The following is a 12,768-nucleotide window of genomic DNA, read 5'->3' on the forward strand; positions in this document are numbered from 1 at the left end:
ATATGTACAGTTTTGACTTTATGAAGGAGGCACTAACAGGCTGCTAATATTCTTTGAAATTGCCTGTATTTAAGATTCGGAGCATTTAATGGTTTATTGATAACTGTGGGTAGACAGTATGGATGTACTCTGCTTATTATCCCGAGCAGATGGAGGTGTACACTGTTGAAAGTGACATTCGTTGATGTGCAGATCCATCGCCTTCTGAGCTACTGCTGAGTAACTCCAGTATGGAGCTGAATCCGGAGAGGATCATAGCCTGATGACACTTGGCAAAATGGCATACTAATTATAGTCATTTTCATTTTGGGCAGAAACGCTTGAGCTTAGTCATGTGCGAAGTGTTGATACCTTTCAGAGCACGGACCAATGCTCCCACGATGTTTATCCCTGCCAAATCTCTGCTGCGGATTGGCCTGTAGCGAACAGTGACACTCAGAGACTTAGGTAGTTTCCACCCGAGGCTGGATCGGCAAACCAGTGACACAGAACAGTCTGGGGGCAGCCATGGGACGGCATCCTGGCTGGAAATATTAGCAGCGTTAAAGCACTCTGAGCTGATGGCTCTGGCATGACTTCAGAACGGCACAGCTCTCACACATAGAGAAGTGAACTGAATGGTAAACTGGCTTGCAGTTTTTTTTTTTTTCTCTCTCTCTCTCCGTACAGAGCTGCACTTAGAGTTTAGTTTTAGAGACAGTATAAAATAAATAAATCAAAAGTGTCTCGAATATAAATGATTGATTATCAGGGTTTCACAGTTCATTATTTTCACACAATGGAGTATTGTATTTTAGCTGATGCTGATTTCTGAAAATGAATCTCTTGCTACTTGCCTGACCCTCAAACACACACACACACACACACACACACACACACACACACACACAGTAGAGGCAGCAACAATAGCTGGACTATTTTTAAGATAAGCGTGGGTCTTTGAGACGAGATACTTGTTTTAAAAATCTTGGTAAGTGAAATTTTCCTATTCTGTTGGCCGGTAATTTTGCTTATTTCCCCCATTTTGTAGTGTTTTTTCTTGTTTCTGAGAGCTGAGTTTTTCCAGTAAAAACAGAACAGTGCTGAAGACTAGAGGTTTAATTTGAAGAATGTTGGACAATAAGCACTTAAAGTGCAGAATGATATCAGGAAATGAAAAGCAACAGCATTCTCTGTCTAAAAGCAGTGTGATTGTTATTGACAGATGTGCAGGTGGTTAGGGTGTAAACACAATGGAGACTGTGTAAGTACGCATCATTTACTATATACTGTGATCAATATTCAGTAACATCCCACGCAGTCTTTGTAGCGTTCTTTAAAAAGGACTGTATAGTGTTATAGTCTCCCATAGCCAGATCTATCTCCACGCTGGAGAAAACCGTGGCTGCACCATTATCATTACCAGGGATAAAATGCTCTGGCTTGTTTGTATTTCTTTAAATCAATCAGTGGTCTTTGGCGGCGCTCAGCCCAAGATGCAAAACAGTGTCAGGGGGGAGTTGTTATGGTGGAACATTTGCACGTAGGGAGGCGAGCCCTGGCATTAAAATGACTCAATCCCCACAAAAGGAAAGGTAACAGCTGCTAGCCTGTTTACGTGCATACGTTAGCAAAAAGGTTAATGTTATGGGTAACTTGACAATTTTCAGCATGTAGGTTAGTAGCTTGTGGTTGTTTGATGGTTGTTGTCGGTGATTTTGAAAACAGTAACATGCAGATTAACTTTTATTCTAAAGTAGTCACAGGAAGTGGAATGTGTTTTTATACTGCTGTCGTTCATCAAAAATGCTACTTCAAAAACACCACAATGGTCATTTTTGTTATTTTCTGACAGCGGATCAGGTTGAAGTATTACAGGGAGTAATGGAAAAGAAGGAGCAGCCGCAGTGAGGTGTTAAACGGAGAGCTGCAGGCGATAGGCTGCACACCTCCAACTTCTCTGCAGTGTAACCAAATCTTTTGACTTTGCCCTGCTGCTGTCAGCCGTGTGCAGCCTACAGTCAGATCATGGTTGCTCACAGAATTATGGGGAAAAGGTCAATTATTGCCTGATGTCTTTATTAAAACAACAATTGTTTGTTTGCTGCCCCCTGAATTGTGTAACCTGTAGTGTTAAAGTGCATTTGCTGTGTTACAGTCGCAAGGACTGAAATCTTGAAGATTCAGTGTTTAACCCTCTCTCAACAGCGCTGATTATATCCTAACGAGGCATCAGCGTTTTGCTAACCCTGCGCAGTGGTTAACTTAATGTTGGCTTAATAACATTAGCGAGTCATCGTCAATTACTAATGTGAACCATTGTAACACCTTGGGAAATTAATGTATAAAATTTTCTTAAGAGTAGTGATCCAGTGGTAAAACTTGAATTAACTCACTCTATGAAAAACATAGAGTTTGTGGCAGGGCTTTTCTCAGCATCTTCCTTAAATGCACATAATGTTAATCATGAATAAAAAATCTAATTGCATATTTTGACATTTTTAATCCATAAAATGATCGTGCGTTTTGCATTTCCTGTGTGCAATGTGTCTTTGGTCTACATTCACTCAAATAAATGTCATTAAACAAGTAGACTTTATGAAGTAGAAATGAGCCACACCTAAATTGTTAATGATAATGATTATTAATAATATTTTTGCCACACCTCAATATTTTGTCTCAAACTGGTGGCGTGTTGTAATATTAACTGTGTTGTTGGACTGCAGGGGCTCTGTGGCTCTGCGGGTTGATGATACTGAGAAAGCTGCAAGCAATCGGCCCATTCGAAGAGGCACTTCACTAGTTAACAGAAAAAAAACTGTTGGCTGATTGGTCTATAATTCGGGCCATCCTTCCCCTATAGGATAAGTCCCTGGGAAACCTCTGATAACTAAAGCAATCAATTGAAATTTCATTCCTGCTATTTTTTTCATTTTGCTTTGTACTGAACTGTTCGACTGCTCTCTCTCACCCTCCATTTGTCTGTCCCCATGGATTTTCAGATGCAGTTGCTGGAAAAATTGGGTTTTATCCTTAGTGCTGAATCCATCGTTTCTATGCCGGGGAATCATTTTTAATATAGCTGTAATTTGGTCAATTTTGCCTGTCACTTTTATATCGATATCATATTCTCTAGCTCACAGTGTCTGCTGTTAATGTAATTGAGACAAATTGTCACAATTTGCCCGGTTTTCATATTTTTCCAGTAAAAGTGCAGTGGAGAAGAGCAGTGGGCCCATTTGTTTCCATGATGTTCCTATCTGTCAATATGAACACTGAATCATTTTTTTTCTTTTAACCTTTATTTATCAAAGGAAGATTCACTGAGCACGCACGGGGATGAAACGAGAGAGGAAAGCCAGTTAACTTTCCTATGCACAGCACCTGCTGTTAGACAGCGCTGGCAAGGCGCATCACACCCAACTCCTGTGGTGAAGCTTCTCAGTGTCCATCAATGTGTGTGACTGTCAGAACGTGAAGCAGGGTGGCGCGCCAACAACCCTCTCTGGAGAGAAAAGGGTGGAAAAAAAGTATGCTGCACACCCCAGTTGGCTTTGTATATTAATACTGTTGTTGGAGGCCATTTTATAAATCAGATTCTGACCAACAGATGGAAGGCGGATATAATTTCATAGGCTCATACATTAGGAAGGAAGCCGGTACATCTGTCTGCCTGTATGTGTGATTGCATTTGCATAGAGGTAACAGCCTCGAGTTTGCCTCAGTGAGCAAAGCAGGAGCGATCAGGAGCGATCGTAATACTTGATTCCCATTTATAAGCTTCGAATGCCAAATGTCCCTCATGATTGGTTTGGAGGATGGCTTGTTCCAGCCTACCAGTTGCAGTAAACATCGAGAGAAATAGCCTCCTTTCCTCTGTTTTCATCCCTGCTTCCTCTGCGTCCTTTACGTGCGTCTCCTGGCCCCATCTTTACAATGCAGCTTGCAGACACTTTTGAGTCAAGCATAAAAAAAAAAAAAAAAAAAAAAGCAGGTTATCTGATTGATGTTAGGCATGTGCTTTAATCTAGAGGAGTGCTACTTCACTACCGCGTCCCCTCTCTGAAGTGTTTGGGCTGTGGAAGAGTGCTGCTTTCCCTCTATGAAAACAGGGAGGGAGGCAGAATGTAGATCAATATCCCACAAACACACCAGAGACATTCTATTTTATTAAACATTTTCCCATTAAGGCGGTGGCGCGAGCATTGTAGATCATCCCAACAAAGTCGTAAATCACAGACAGACAGCAGTATTGGAAACAATGGGCAGAATCGGAGGAGATTACTGAGAAACAGAAGGTATTTGGTGTTTGTGCTACTGGGAGCCTCATGTATCTTGTTCTCATATTATCACATATTTCAGTGGAGGGATTGTTTCAGCGGTAGTGTCTCATCAAAAACACATCATCTTCATCACAACACACATCTTCATGTTACAGGCAAGACTTACTAGCTAGCAACCTGTCTCTAGCCCTATCCATTAAACCGTGCTCTCCTACTGTTTGCAACTGAGCAGGCAATTTGTGGTAAAGTTGGGAAGTGCTGTACTCTACGTTTTCAGCTGCAGTAATCAATATCTTACATTAACAACGTATTAAATAGTGATGAGTAATATGAGAGGGGACACTTGTGACAGTGACGGAACCACAGACATTTAACACCTGACTTTGCAGCTCCCCTCAGCTCCAGGCATTTTAGCATCTTTCAGCTCAATGTTTTGGCTTTATGGCCACCAGCTGTTTTGATTGAGTCTCACGGCTCTCATCAGCTGGTTTCCAACCACAGTAGGTAGCTGTGTTCACCAAAAAAGTGTGGACAAAAAACCAAACAACCCAGCACCAATAGTAGACAGACAAAGTTAGTGACTAGCTGGTGAACACTGTGGAACATTTAGTCACAAAAGCTGCAGATATTTCCCTTAAGAGCCGGTAGAGGCCAAAGCCGAGCGTAAAGGAGAGTGAATGTTGGACCTACATTCATCCACAGCCTGGCATTACATAGAGGGCAGGGACTAACAGGGTGATAATAGTAATAGCATTACCAACCTAGTGGTAGGTGACAGTTCAAAAATATAAAGTCTTCTTGTATAAACAAACAAATGTGTCCCTCCATGTTCTCATATTCCTGAGCGGCACATTGATTACTGCTCACATTCATTCTGTGCTCGTTTTGTCACTAATAAACCATACATCAATAGCAGTTGCTTAAGGAGAGCAGATTCTCACTGGCTTTTAATCCAGAGCTTTCCAGTTTGTGATTTTCAAATTGGTATCATTCTCTTGGGTAAAATTCTGCCTTTCTGCTGTTATCTGTTATGTTTACATATTAAGAAATGAAAAACAGCATATTCACAGAAGCCCAGAACAAGATAGCAGGTAGGGGTTGAGTGCGTAGCCCAGGGCCACTGCAACACAACAGATGGCTGTTGCTGGGATCGAATCTGTTACTGTTTGGTTCCAGGGTGTTCTCCTCGAGCACCAGACCACCCTGCCACCCAGTTCAGATTGTACTTTGTTGGAGGCCATTTTCTAAAGCAGATGGAAGGTGGCTGTAATTTCATAGGCTTGTATGTTTGAGAGCAAACTGGTGGATCTGCCTGAACAAGTTGTTCTGATAGCATCCTGCTCATCTCCTTTGTGCTTGCTTGTTATTAAGCAAGTCATGTCAAGGCAAATTTATTTAGAAAACCCTTTTAGAAAACAGGAGTGTCAAAAAAAAAAAAAAAAAGAGTACTGTGTGGAGAACAAATTATTTAAAGACAGATAAGAGAAAAAAAGAAACTCACATCCCTTTTTTCTTTTGCTCAAATCTCCTCTCTTCTGTGCAATATTCTTTTTGGCAAAGCGGCAATTTAAAATTATTGTGCTGCATGACTCATTGTAAGTGTCTACTTGAATGCCTGAAATGTAAAGTGTTAGCATCTCCATTACTTTTCGAATTATGTTGATTTTATTTTTGTACCATTTTATTTGTCCATCCTCCAAGGATCTGGGAATAACAGGACAGAGACTGAATGCCCCTGTATTATCATAGCATCTTTGTTATTCATATCCATCTCTTCACAGCAATCTAATCCACATGCATATTCAATGTGCCGCGGACAATCAGAGGTTTTGAGCAGACAACGTGCTCAGGTCCGCAGGGAGGTGTTGTCTGCTTCTTCTGCGCTGTTTGTTGACAGCAGCTTGATGAAAATGGGGATCGTGCTAAATTGTATCACAGAGCATAGAGCAGTGCTGCAAATGAAAACATTTTGTGCCCAGATAAATTATGATGATTTTTAGATTTAACACAGTATTGCATCAGTATCTTAGTACGATGTTCAGTGCTGTTGAAATGATGCCCCTTTGATGCAAAGCGGCCTAATTGCCTTGTGTATTTAATCACTGCAGTTGCCAAATTCCTTTCCCAGTGGGGACACAAACAATATGTGCATTGGGTTAGCCTGACCAAGTATGAATAAAAACAAGTGCTCAGACCTGAGCGAGGTTCAGCGTACTCCAGCTCTTTTAAAGATAGGAAGCTGCTCAGCTGTTTCTTATTTGGCATCATTTTTGTGTCTCTGTGGGAAAAAACATGATAATTATGTTTTTGTTTGTATTTCTGAAAAACGTTTTACAATCCTCTATAGTGCTACTCTCAAGGAAACTTTCTTTCGTGTGATTTAAGGAAGAATACACTCTTTCTACTGCACCAGTCAGCTGTGTGCCCCAGCAGCAGGAGCGGTGATGCTGTGGGTCACACCTGCTGTCAGTTACATTTAGTCTTGTCTTTCAGGTCTGTCCTGCCCTAAACTACAAAACTATTTGGCTGAAAAATTATAAAAAACTGTCTAATACTAAATATCACCCCTCTTCAGTCTTAAGAACAAGGTATGTCAGTCTGGGACAGGAAAAAAGGGAAAAAAGCTGTCTGGGTGTTTCACTTCCATCCAAGAGGAATGACTGAGGGTTTTCTTTTTTTAGTTATTCAAGTTTTGTGGGGGGTTTTTTAAACCTGCTTGGCTGGATTTTACATCTTTTCCACCTTCTTGTGGTTTGTGTGGTCCCTTCTACGATTCATATGATAGCAGTTGGTTGACTACTTTTATATAGAAATTTCTGAATGAGAGGTGAACCATCCTGTAGAGGCTGGCCAAATATGTGTCCAGTCCTCGGTGGATAACTGAGTTTCAGCCATGTTGTGGTGTTTGTATAAGCTGTATGTTTTCATGTTCTCTGAAACACCCTGCTGAAGCCTTTTCCTTTGCCAGAGTGCTGTTGCTGTTGCTGTTGTTTTGATCTTGAACCTGATTTAATGTTGGTGTGTGACTTATGACAAGCTGACTATTTATATATCGGAGACTGAGACTTTTTTTAATCAGAGCTGTGTGACCTACCCAGCAAATTTCCTTTATTTCGTAAAAGGTATACGTGATTTAGAAGTTAAAAATCTAATGTTAATGGTTAAGATATATAGGGACAGACCAGTGCCAAAATGTTTTCTAGAACAGAATCAGAAAATTCAGTTTTTTAATTCAGTATTTCACTCGATCATAAATTCTTTTGTGCTGTTGTGAACATCTGTCACGAGCAGTGAAAGTTTAAGCTTATTGACTGGATATTTGTGACTGCTGCTTCTTCTTCAGGTGTTATGTGCCCTGTCTTCCACTGATTCAACTGGGAGATTCTTTCTTGCCCACCTGGAAATGCTAAATGATTTGGACTGTCGTCTGTTGAAATTTTGCTCTGTACAATCTCGCCCATGTTGCCACTCTTTTGGGAAGACTCCAACCTCATAGCACAGTGTGTGGACTTAATTTCCTCTGAGTCTGCCCTCTCTCCATGTCACTACACAGCGGTACTGTGAATGAGCAAAGCCTTGTGAGGGGAATCTGTCATGTCTGCTTGCAGGTCACATTAATGACTCAGCTCCCTGCCTTCAGAATCAGCTGCCTTCAGTTCAACACTAGTCTCAACATCAGTCATGTTACTCTGTCGGCGTGAAGCGTTTACAGCTGACACACGTTTTCAGCAACACTTTGACATTTGGGCTCACAAACATGCATTTTGCTCTCATGTGGTGGTCAGCTTTTAGTTCCTTCACAGTGATAGTATGAATGAGCACTGAGCTGTTGTGGCATTAATCTGATCCCTGACCAGTCTGACCTCTGAATGGCCTGTTTGAGTGAGAGAGCAACATGAAACGTGTTTATGGAGACGTTAGTTGTCAGCTAGCCAGCTGTTACTGCTAACTGACAATTGTTGTAACTTAACTGGTAAAGTGCACAACTTATTCTCCTTCTGCCATTTTGGCAGGCACTAGACCACTTCAGGTGCATTGCCACCACCCTCTGGACTGGAGTAGACCTGCCATGGATTTGCATGGTTAACTTTCCGGTTGTAGCCAGAATAAAAAAAACTCATTTATTGGAAAAACATCTTGAAAAAGCAACACTCTCACTGTTAACTGCTCCCACCTGCCAGTCTTCAATCAGGTCATGCATGGTGGGGTTCCACTAGTGCCGGTAACATTTGGCAGACCTGTATCCTCCTCTCCACCAAAGCAGGCTTTGCACCCTGGAGCACAATGCTCACATAAATACAATGTCTCAGATGCAGCCTCATCATTGTGCACCAGATGCACAAGAGCCAAAAATATACTACAGGAACACAAGTTTTGCTAAAACCAATAGCGGGAATTTTATTTTCCTGCTGTCGTCATAAAATACAAAACTGCTATCTGATCCCAGAACTCATAGTGAATGACGAAATGTAAATGCACTTCAGGTTTTAGGCTTGTTTTAGTGTGTTTCTATGGGAATGGATATGGATGGTATGTATTTATGGGTCCATATATGTCTAAATCGTATATGTGCATGTAAATTTGATGTAGCGAACTGCCGATCAGCTGTCATGCTGCCATTTAAAAAACCCCTCTTTGTATCTCACTGATTGCTGTGTTGGCATTAAAAAAAAAATTACTTCAAAATTTGACATTTAGGATAAAGTTCCCTTTAGCGTTTAATCATATTTTGCTCTTTCCAAAACAAAGTAATAAAGCCTTTGCCTTGTCCTGTGCTACATTTCCTCATTTCCCTGGCTTAATTGAAACCAGTGTGCCCTATGTGTGTTGCCTATTTCATTTCCAAACCATAACAAACAAATAATTTACAAATGCTCTTTTTCCTAAAGCTAATTTAAAGGCGCCAGCTTAACTACCTCTTTTATGCCACCGCATAGAGTTTTCCCTGTGAGTCTGGTGATAGTATTAGTCGAAGTAAAGTCATCTGAACTATTTATTTGGTTGGTCCCTCTCACACTTCCCCTCACATAGATTAAGCTTCAGAAGCTGCCTCTTGGCAATTAAATCTATCAGAGGGCAGCAGAGAACGCTCCGTCAGAACTGTTCCAATAATTGCAATTTAAATGAATATGGATTCAAAAACTTTGACAACACACAGCCCGCTATTTGGTGACTTGGTGACTGAAAAAAAAAAGACTTTTCTTCTCATCATATCTTCTAGTTTTTTTCCTTTCTCCTCTGATGAACAGGAACCTCTCATTTACTATTCTCTGTCTTTCTGTTTACAGACACTTAGAGAACTGGACAGGATTGCAGACCCTGAGAGACGTCGATATGGAGCTCTACACTGGACTACAGAGACTGTGAGTGTTGATGCTGTTATCTGGAGGGCAGCGATGGGAGACAAGTGACAGACACTTCACTATATTTCAGCCCTACTGTGTTGCAGATCTGGACAAGGACAGTGGAACCTGTACCGCTGTTAATCCCTATGTTCCATCAGGTTGCCCGCCTGCTCTCTGCAGAGTGGCCAACAGTTTTCTCCCAGAAATGAGAGCAAGTAATTCAGCTAGCAACGCAAAAGGGCTGCGGCTACAGTATCACTAGCAACGCATCAGGATTTAATGTCCGATACTTCTCTGAATGTGACACAATCCCGGCTAATTCTCAGAGGAGATGACAAGGTGTTAGAGGCGTGTGCGCAGAGAGGAGGGAGTGAAGGGTGTGTTTCTGATCCTAACACAAGCTGATATTTAAACAAGCTTTTAATTCTCGACAGTCCCACGCCGGTGGAACATCCCCTTCGCTTTGCTCAGCCACTGATCAAATAATGCTAAAAAGCAGCAGGGAAAATTGAATTAGGGGTCCCTGCTGTTGTGTTAAGATTTTTTTTGTAATTCTCTTCTCTTCCCTCCTCAAAGCAATGTTCCACTCTTTTCCTGCTTTGCTACCCTGCATTATGAGGCCACATCCTTTACATTCCTCTCGCACCACCACTCCGCCCTCAGCTGCCGCCTCCTTCTTCCTCTCCGTTTTTTTCTCTCTGCAGAGAACCATACTCTCCTTTGCCCTCCAAAGTCAGAGCTGGCCTCTCCCTTGATCCCCTTGATCCCTCATCAGGGAGGCCAAGTGCAATATCTCCACCACTAAATTAGCATTTTTCTCATTACCACTGCTTCTCTCCTGCTGCCTTGTCTGGGGACGCTGGCTCCTCCCCGGCTGGAGTCAGGCCTTCCCAGGGAAGGCTGTTACCTTGTGTGATGCTGCCTTGTGGGGCTGTTAGCAGTATGGAGGGATGAGAGGAAAAAAAGTTATTCTAGGATACCTTACATCACCTCATTTTACCTCATTCGTCTTTTTTTGAATTAAAAAAACGCAATTAAAAAAACGCAATAACACATTTAATTAATATGTTTTTTTGATACGAGTTGCCCTTAGCAATCCAAGCGAAACAGATCTGTTTGAATGTAGACAGTAGTTTCAGTGTTCAGTTACCTTAAAAGGTAAGGCTGACAATATTGTATATTTTTCTTGTCAACAAATCCTGTAAAAGATCAAAACCAAGAGTGCATTATGCTTTCTGACTTTGTCTGTGGCACTTAACATCATATTTACAGCAGCAGTCAAAATAAACTGCAGTGCGTGTTCATGGTAATGAAGGAACATGTCACCCAGTGCAACACTGTGGCTTTTTAATAGTTCTTGGACAACGATGGAGCTGTGTGACTCAGAGGAGTAAAATATATCACAGGAAATATTTGTTAGTAGAATCAATTCAGCGCCACTGTCTGATGTCTGATGTTTTTTTTTTTCTTTTTTTTCTTTTTTTGCCAATAAGAAAAGATAGACTGTGACCAGACTCATCTCTATTATTTTGGTGCATCATTGTGCTAAAATATGTGCTTTTATAAAGACACTTAACACTTTGCATGTTTGAGTAGAATTTTATCTCATCTTTTATCTCATTTTTATTTGGTAGATATCTGATTATTATATGTTTAAAGAAGAGAAGATTAGCAGTGGTGCAGAGTTTCCAAGACATTTCAGAAGCGCCCTTCAAATGAAGAAATGTTTGGTTGCGGCCTGTCACTCGGTTCTTTGTGTGGTTCAGAAAACTAAATGACGCAAAGATTCCTGTCCTTTAAACAAACATGTTTAAGCAAAGCCTCCAACTTGTTGAACACTTTACATGAAATGCAGCAAACATCAAAACACTGCTGTTTACAGAGACGGTTGTGTTCAATATAATTGTAATTACTTGTGTCATCACTGCTGGGGGGATAATAATCAAAGCAAACAAAACAGTCATTCTTGTCCACGCTTATGCTAATTTCTATTGAGTGAAATAATAGTGAAATTATTGTTATTATTTTTCTGGGGAACCCGTCATAAACCCTCTCAAGGATACTTGGGGGCACCAGAACCCCACCTTGGGAATTTTTGGGTGATGAAAAGCAACGTCCCAGTCAAACACCACAGTGGTGTGATCAGACTTCTGGAAGGTAATTGGCACCAACAGCTGGATATAATCAGCACACTGTGTTATGAGGCACTCACTGATGATGTCAATGACTTCTTTGGAGAGAGACATCTGTGATTACAAGATTAAAAGTCATTACCATTGTAGCCCAGAACAGTGTTTCCCAGACTGGGGCACTGGGAATTCCAAGAGTCCTTCAGAGGAATCCACAGGGTCCCCAGCAAAAATGAGGATTGGATTAAATTCAGTTTTTTTTTTTTTTTTTTCTCGCTCCATACAAGTTAACACAATGAGGAAATGTGTTAGAATGATCGGAGGTTTCAGTCCCTTTATAGCGAAGGCGCACAAGTTCACAAATCTTTCATCAGATGGTGGTTCAAAGTGAATTTCCATTTCAGTGTCAGCTCCGCAGGGTGTGCACATGCAGATTGAAGCTAAAATAATTGGAATAGACGAGGAACTCTTCTGATTTGTTCCAGTGGACTGCTGAGCAGAGACTGAAAAATGTCTTGAAATGGACCAGTGCAGCATTATTGTTTCTTTACAACAACACCACGATTTTGTTTATTTAAAAAACGGTTTTACTTTCAGTTTTATTCAAATGACAAAACATTGTCAAACTAGAAGATAAAAAACAATGAAACAATAATGAAGCAGTGAAGTCTTGTGAGGCCTCTACTAAGCAGACCAAAATAATGGGAAAAAAAAACAAGATGAGGAACAGGCACAAGCACAATGAAATGCACCAAGAATAAGGATGGAAAATGGAAAAAAAAAAAAATCTAAATGGCCTTGCTTCGGTTCCATGATCATAACACTGCGATACTGTATGCAAGTGTTTGTATGTGCCCACGCACGAAAAGCGATGTCTTTCTGTGTTTCTTCACAGTTTCATCTGTATTTTATCATTTCAGAACTATCATGAATTGCAACCTGAAGTCGATCCAACCTCGAGCGTTTGCTCAGAATCCGCACCTACGCTACATGTGAGTAAATATTCTATCTTTGACAACCATGTTTCCCATG

The 12,768-nt window shown here is 41.0% G+C and overlaps 1 protein-coding gene across 4 annotated transcripts in view; it reads left to right on the forward strand.

Moving 5' to 3' along the window:
- Positions 1-12,768, forward strand: part of ntrk3b (neurotrophic tyrosine kinase, receptor, type 3b) — a 182,023-nt gene that overhangs the window by 21,214 nt on the left and 148,041 nt on the right. For all 4 annotated transcript variants that reach the window (XM_076742373.1, XM_076742463.1, XM_076742552.1 and 1 more), the window contains exons 2-3: positions 9,551-9,625; positions 12,657-12,728. In XM_076742373.1, the coding sequence (XP_076598488.1) occupies positions 9,551-9,625; positions 12,657-12,728 (147 nt within the window). The remainder of the gene's footprint in view (positions 1-9,550; positions 9,626-12,656; positions 12,729-12,768) is intronic.

Source organism: Chaetodon auriga, chromosome 1 (assembly GCF_051107435.1).
Source record: "Chaetodon auriga isolate fChaAug3 chromosome 1, fChaAug3.hap1, whole genome shotgun sequence".
NCBI classification, from domain to species: Eukaryota; Metazoa; Chordata; class Actinopteri; order Chaetodontiformes; family Chaetodontidae; genus Chaetodon; species Chaetodon auriga.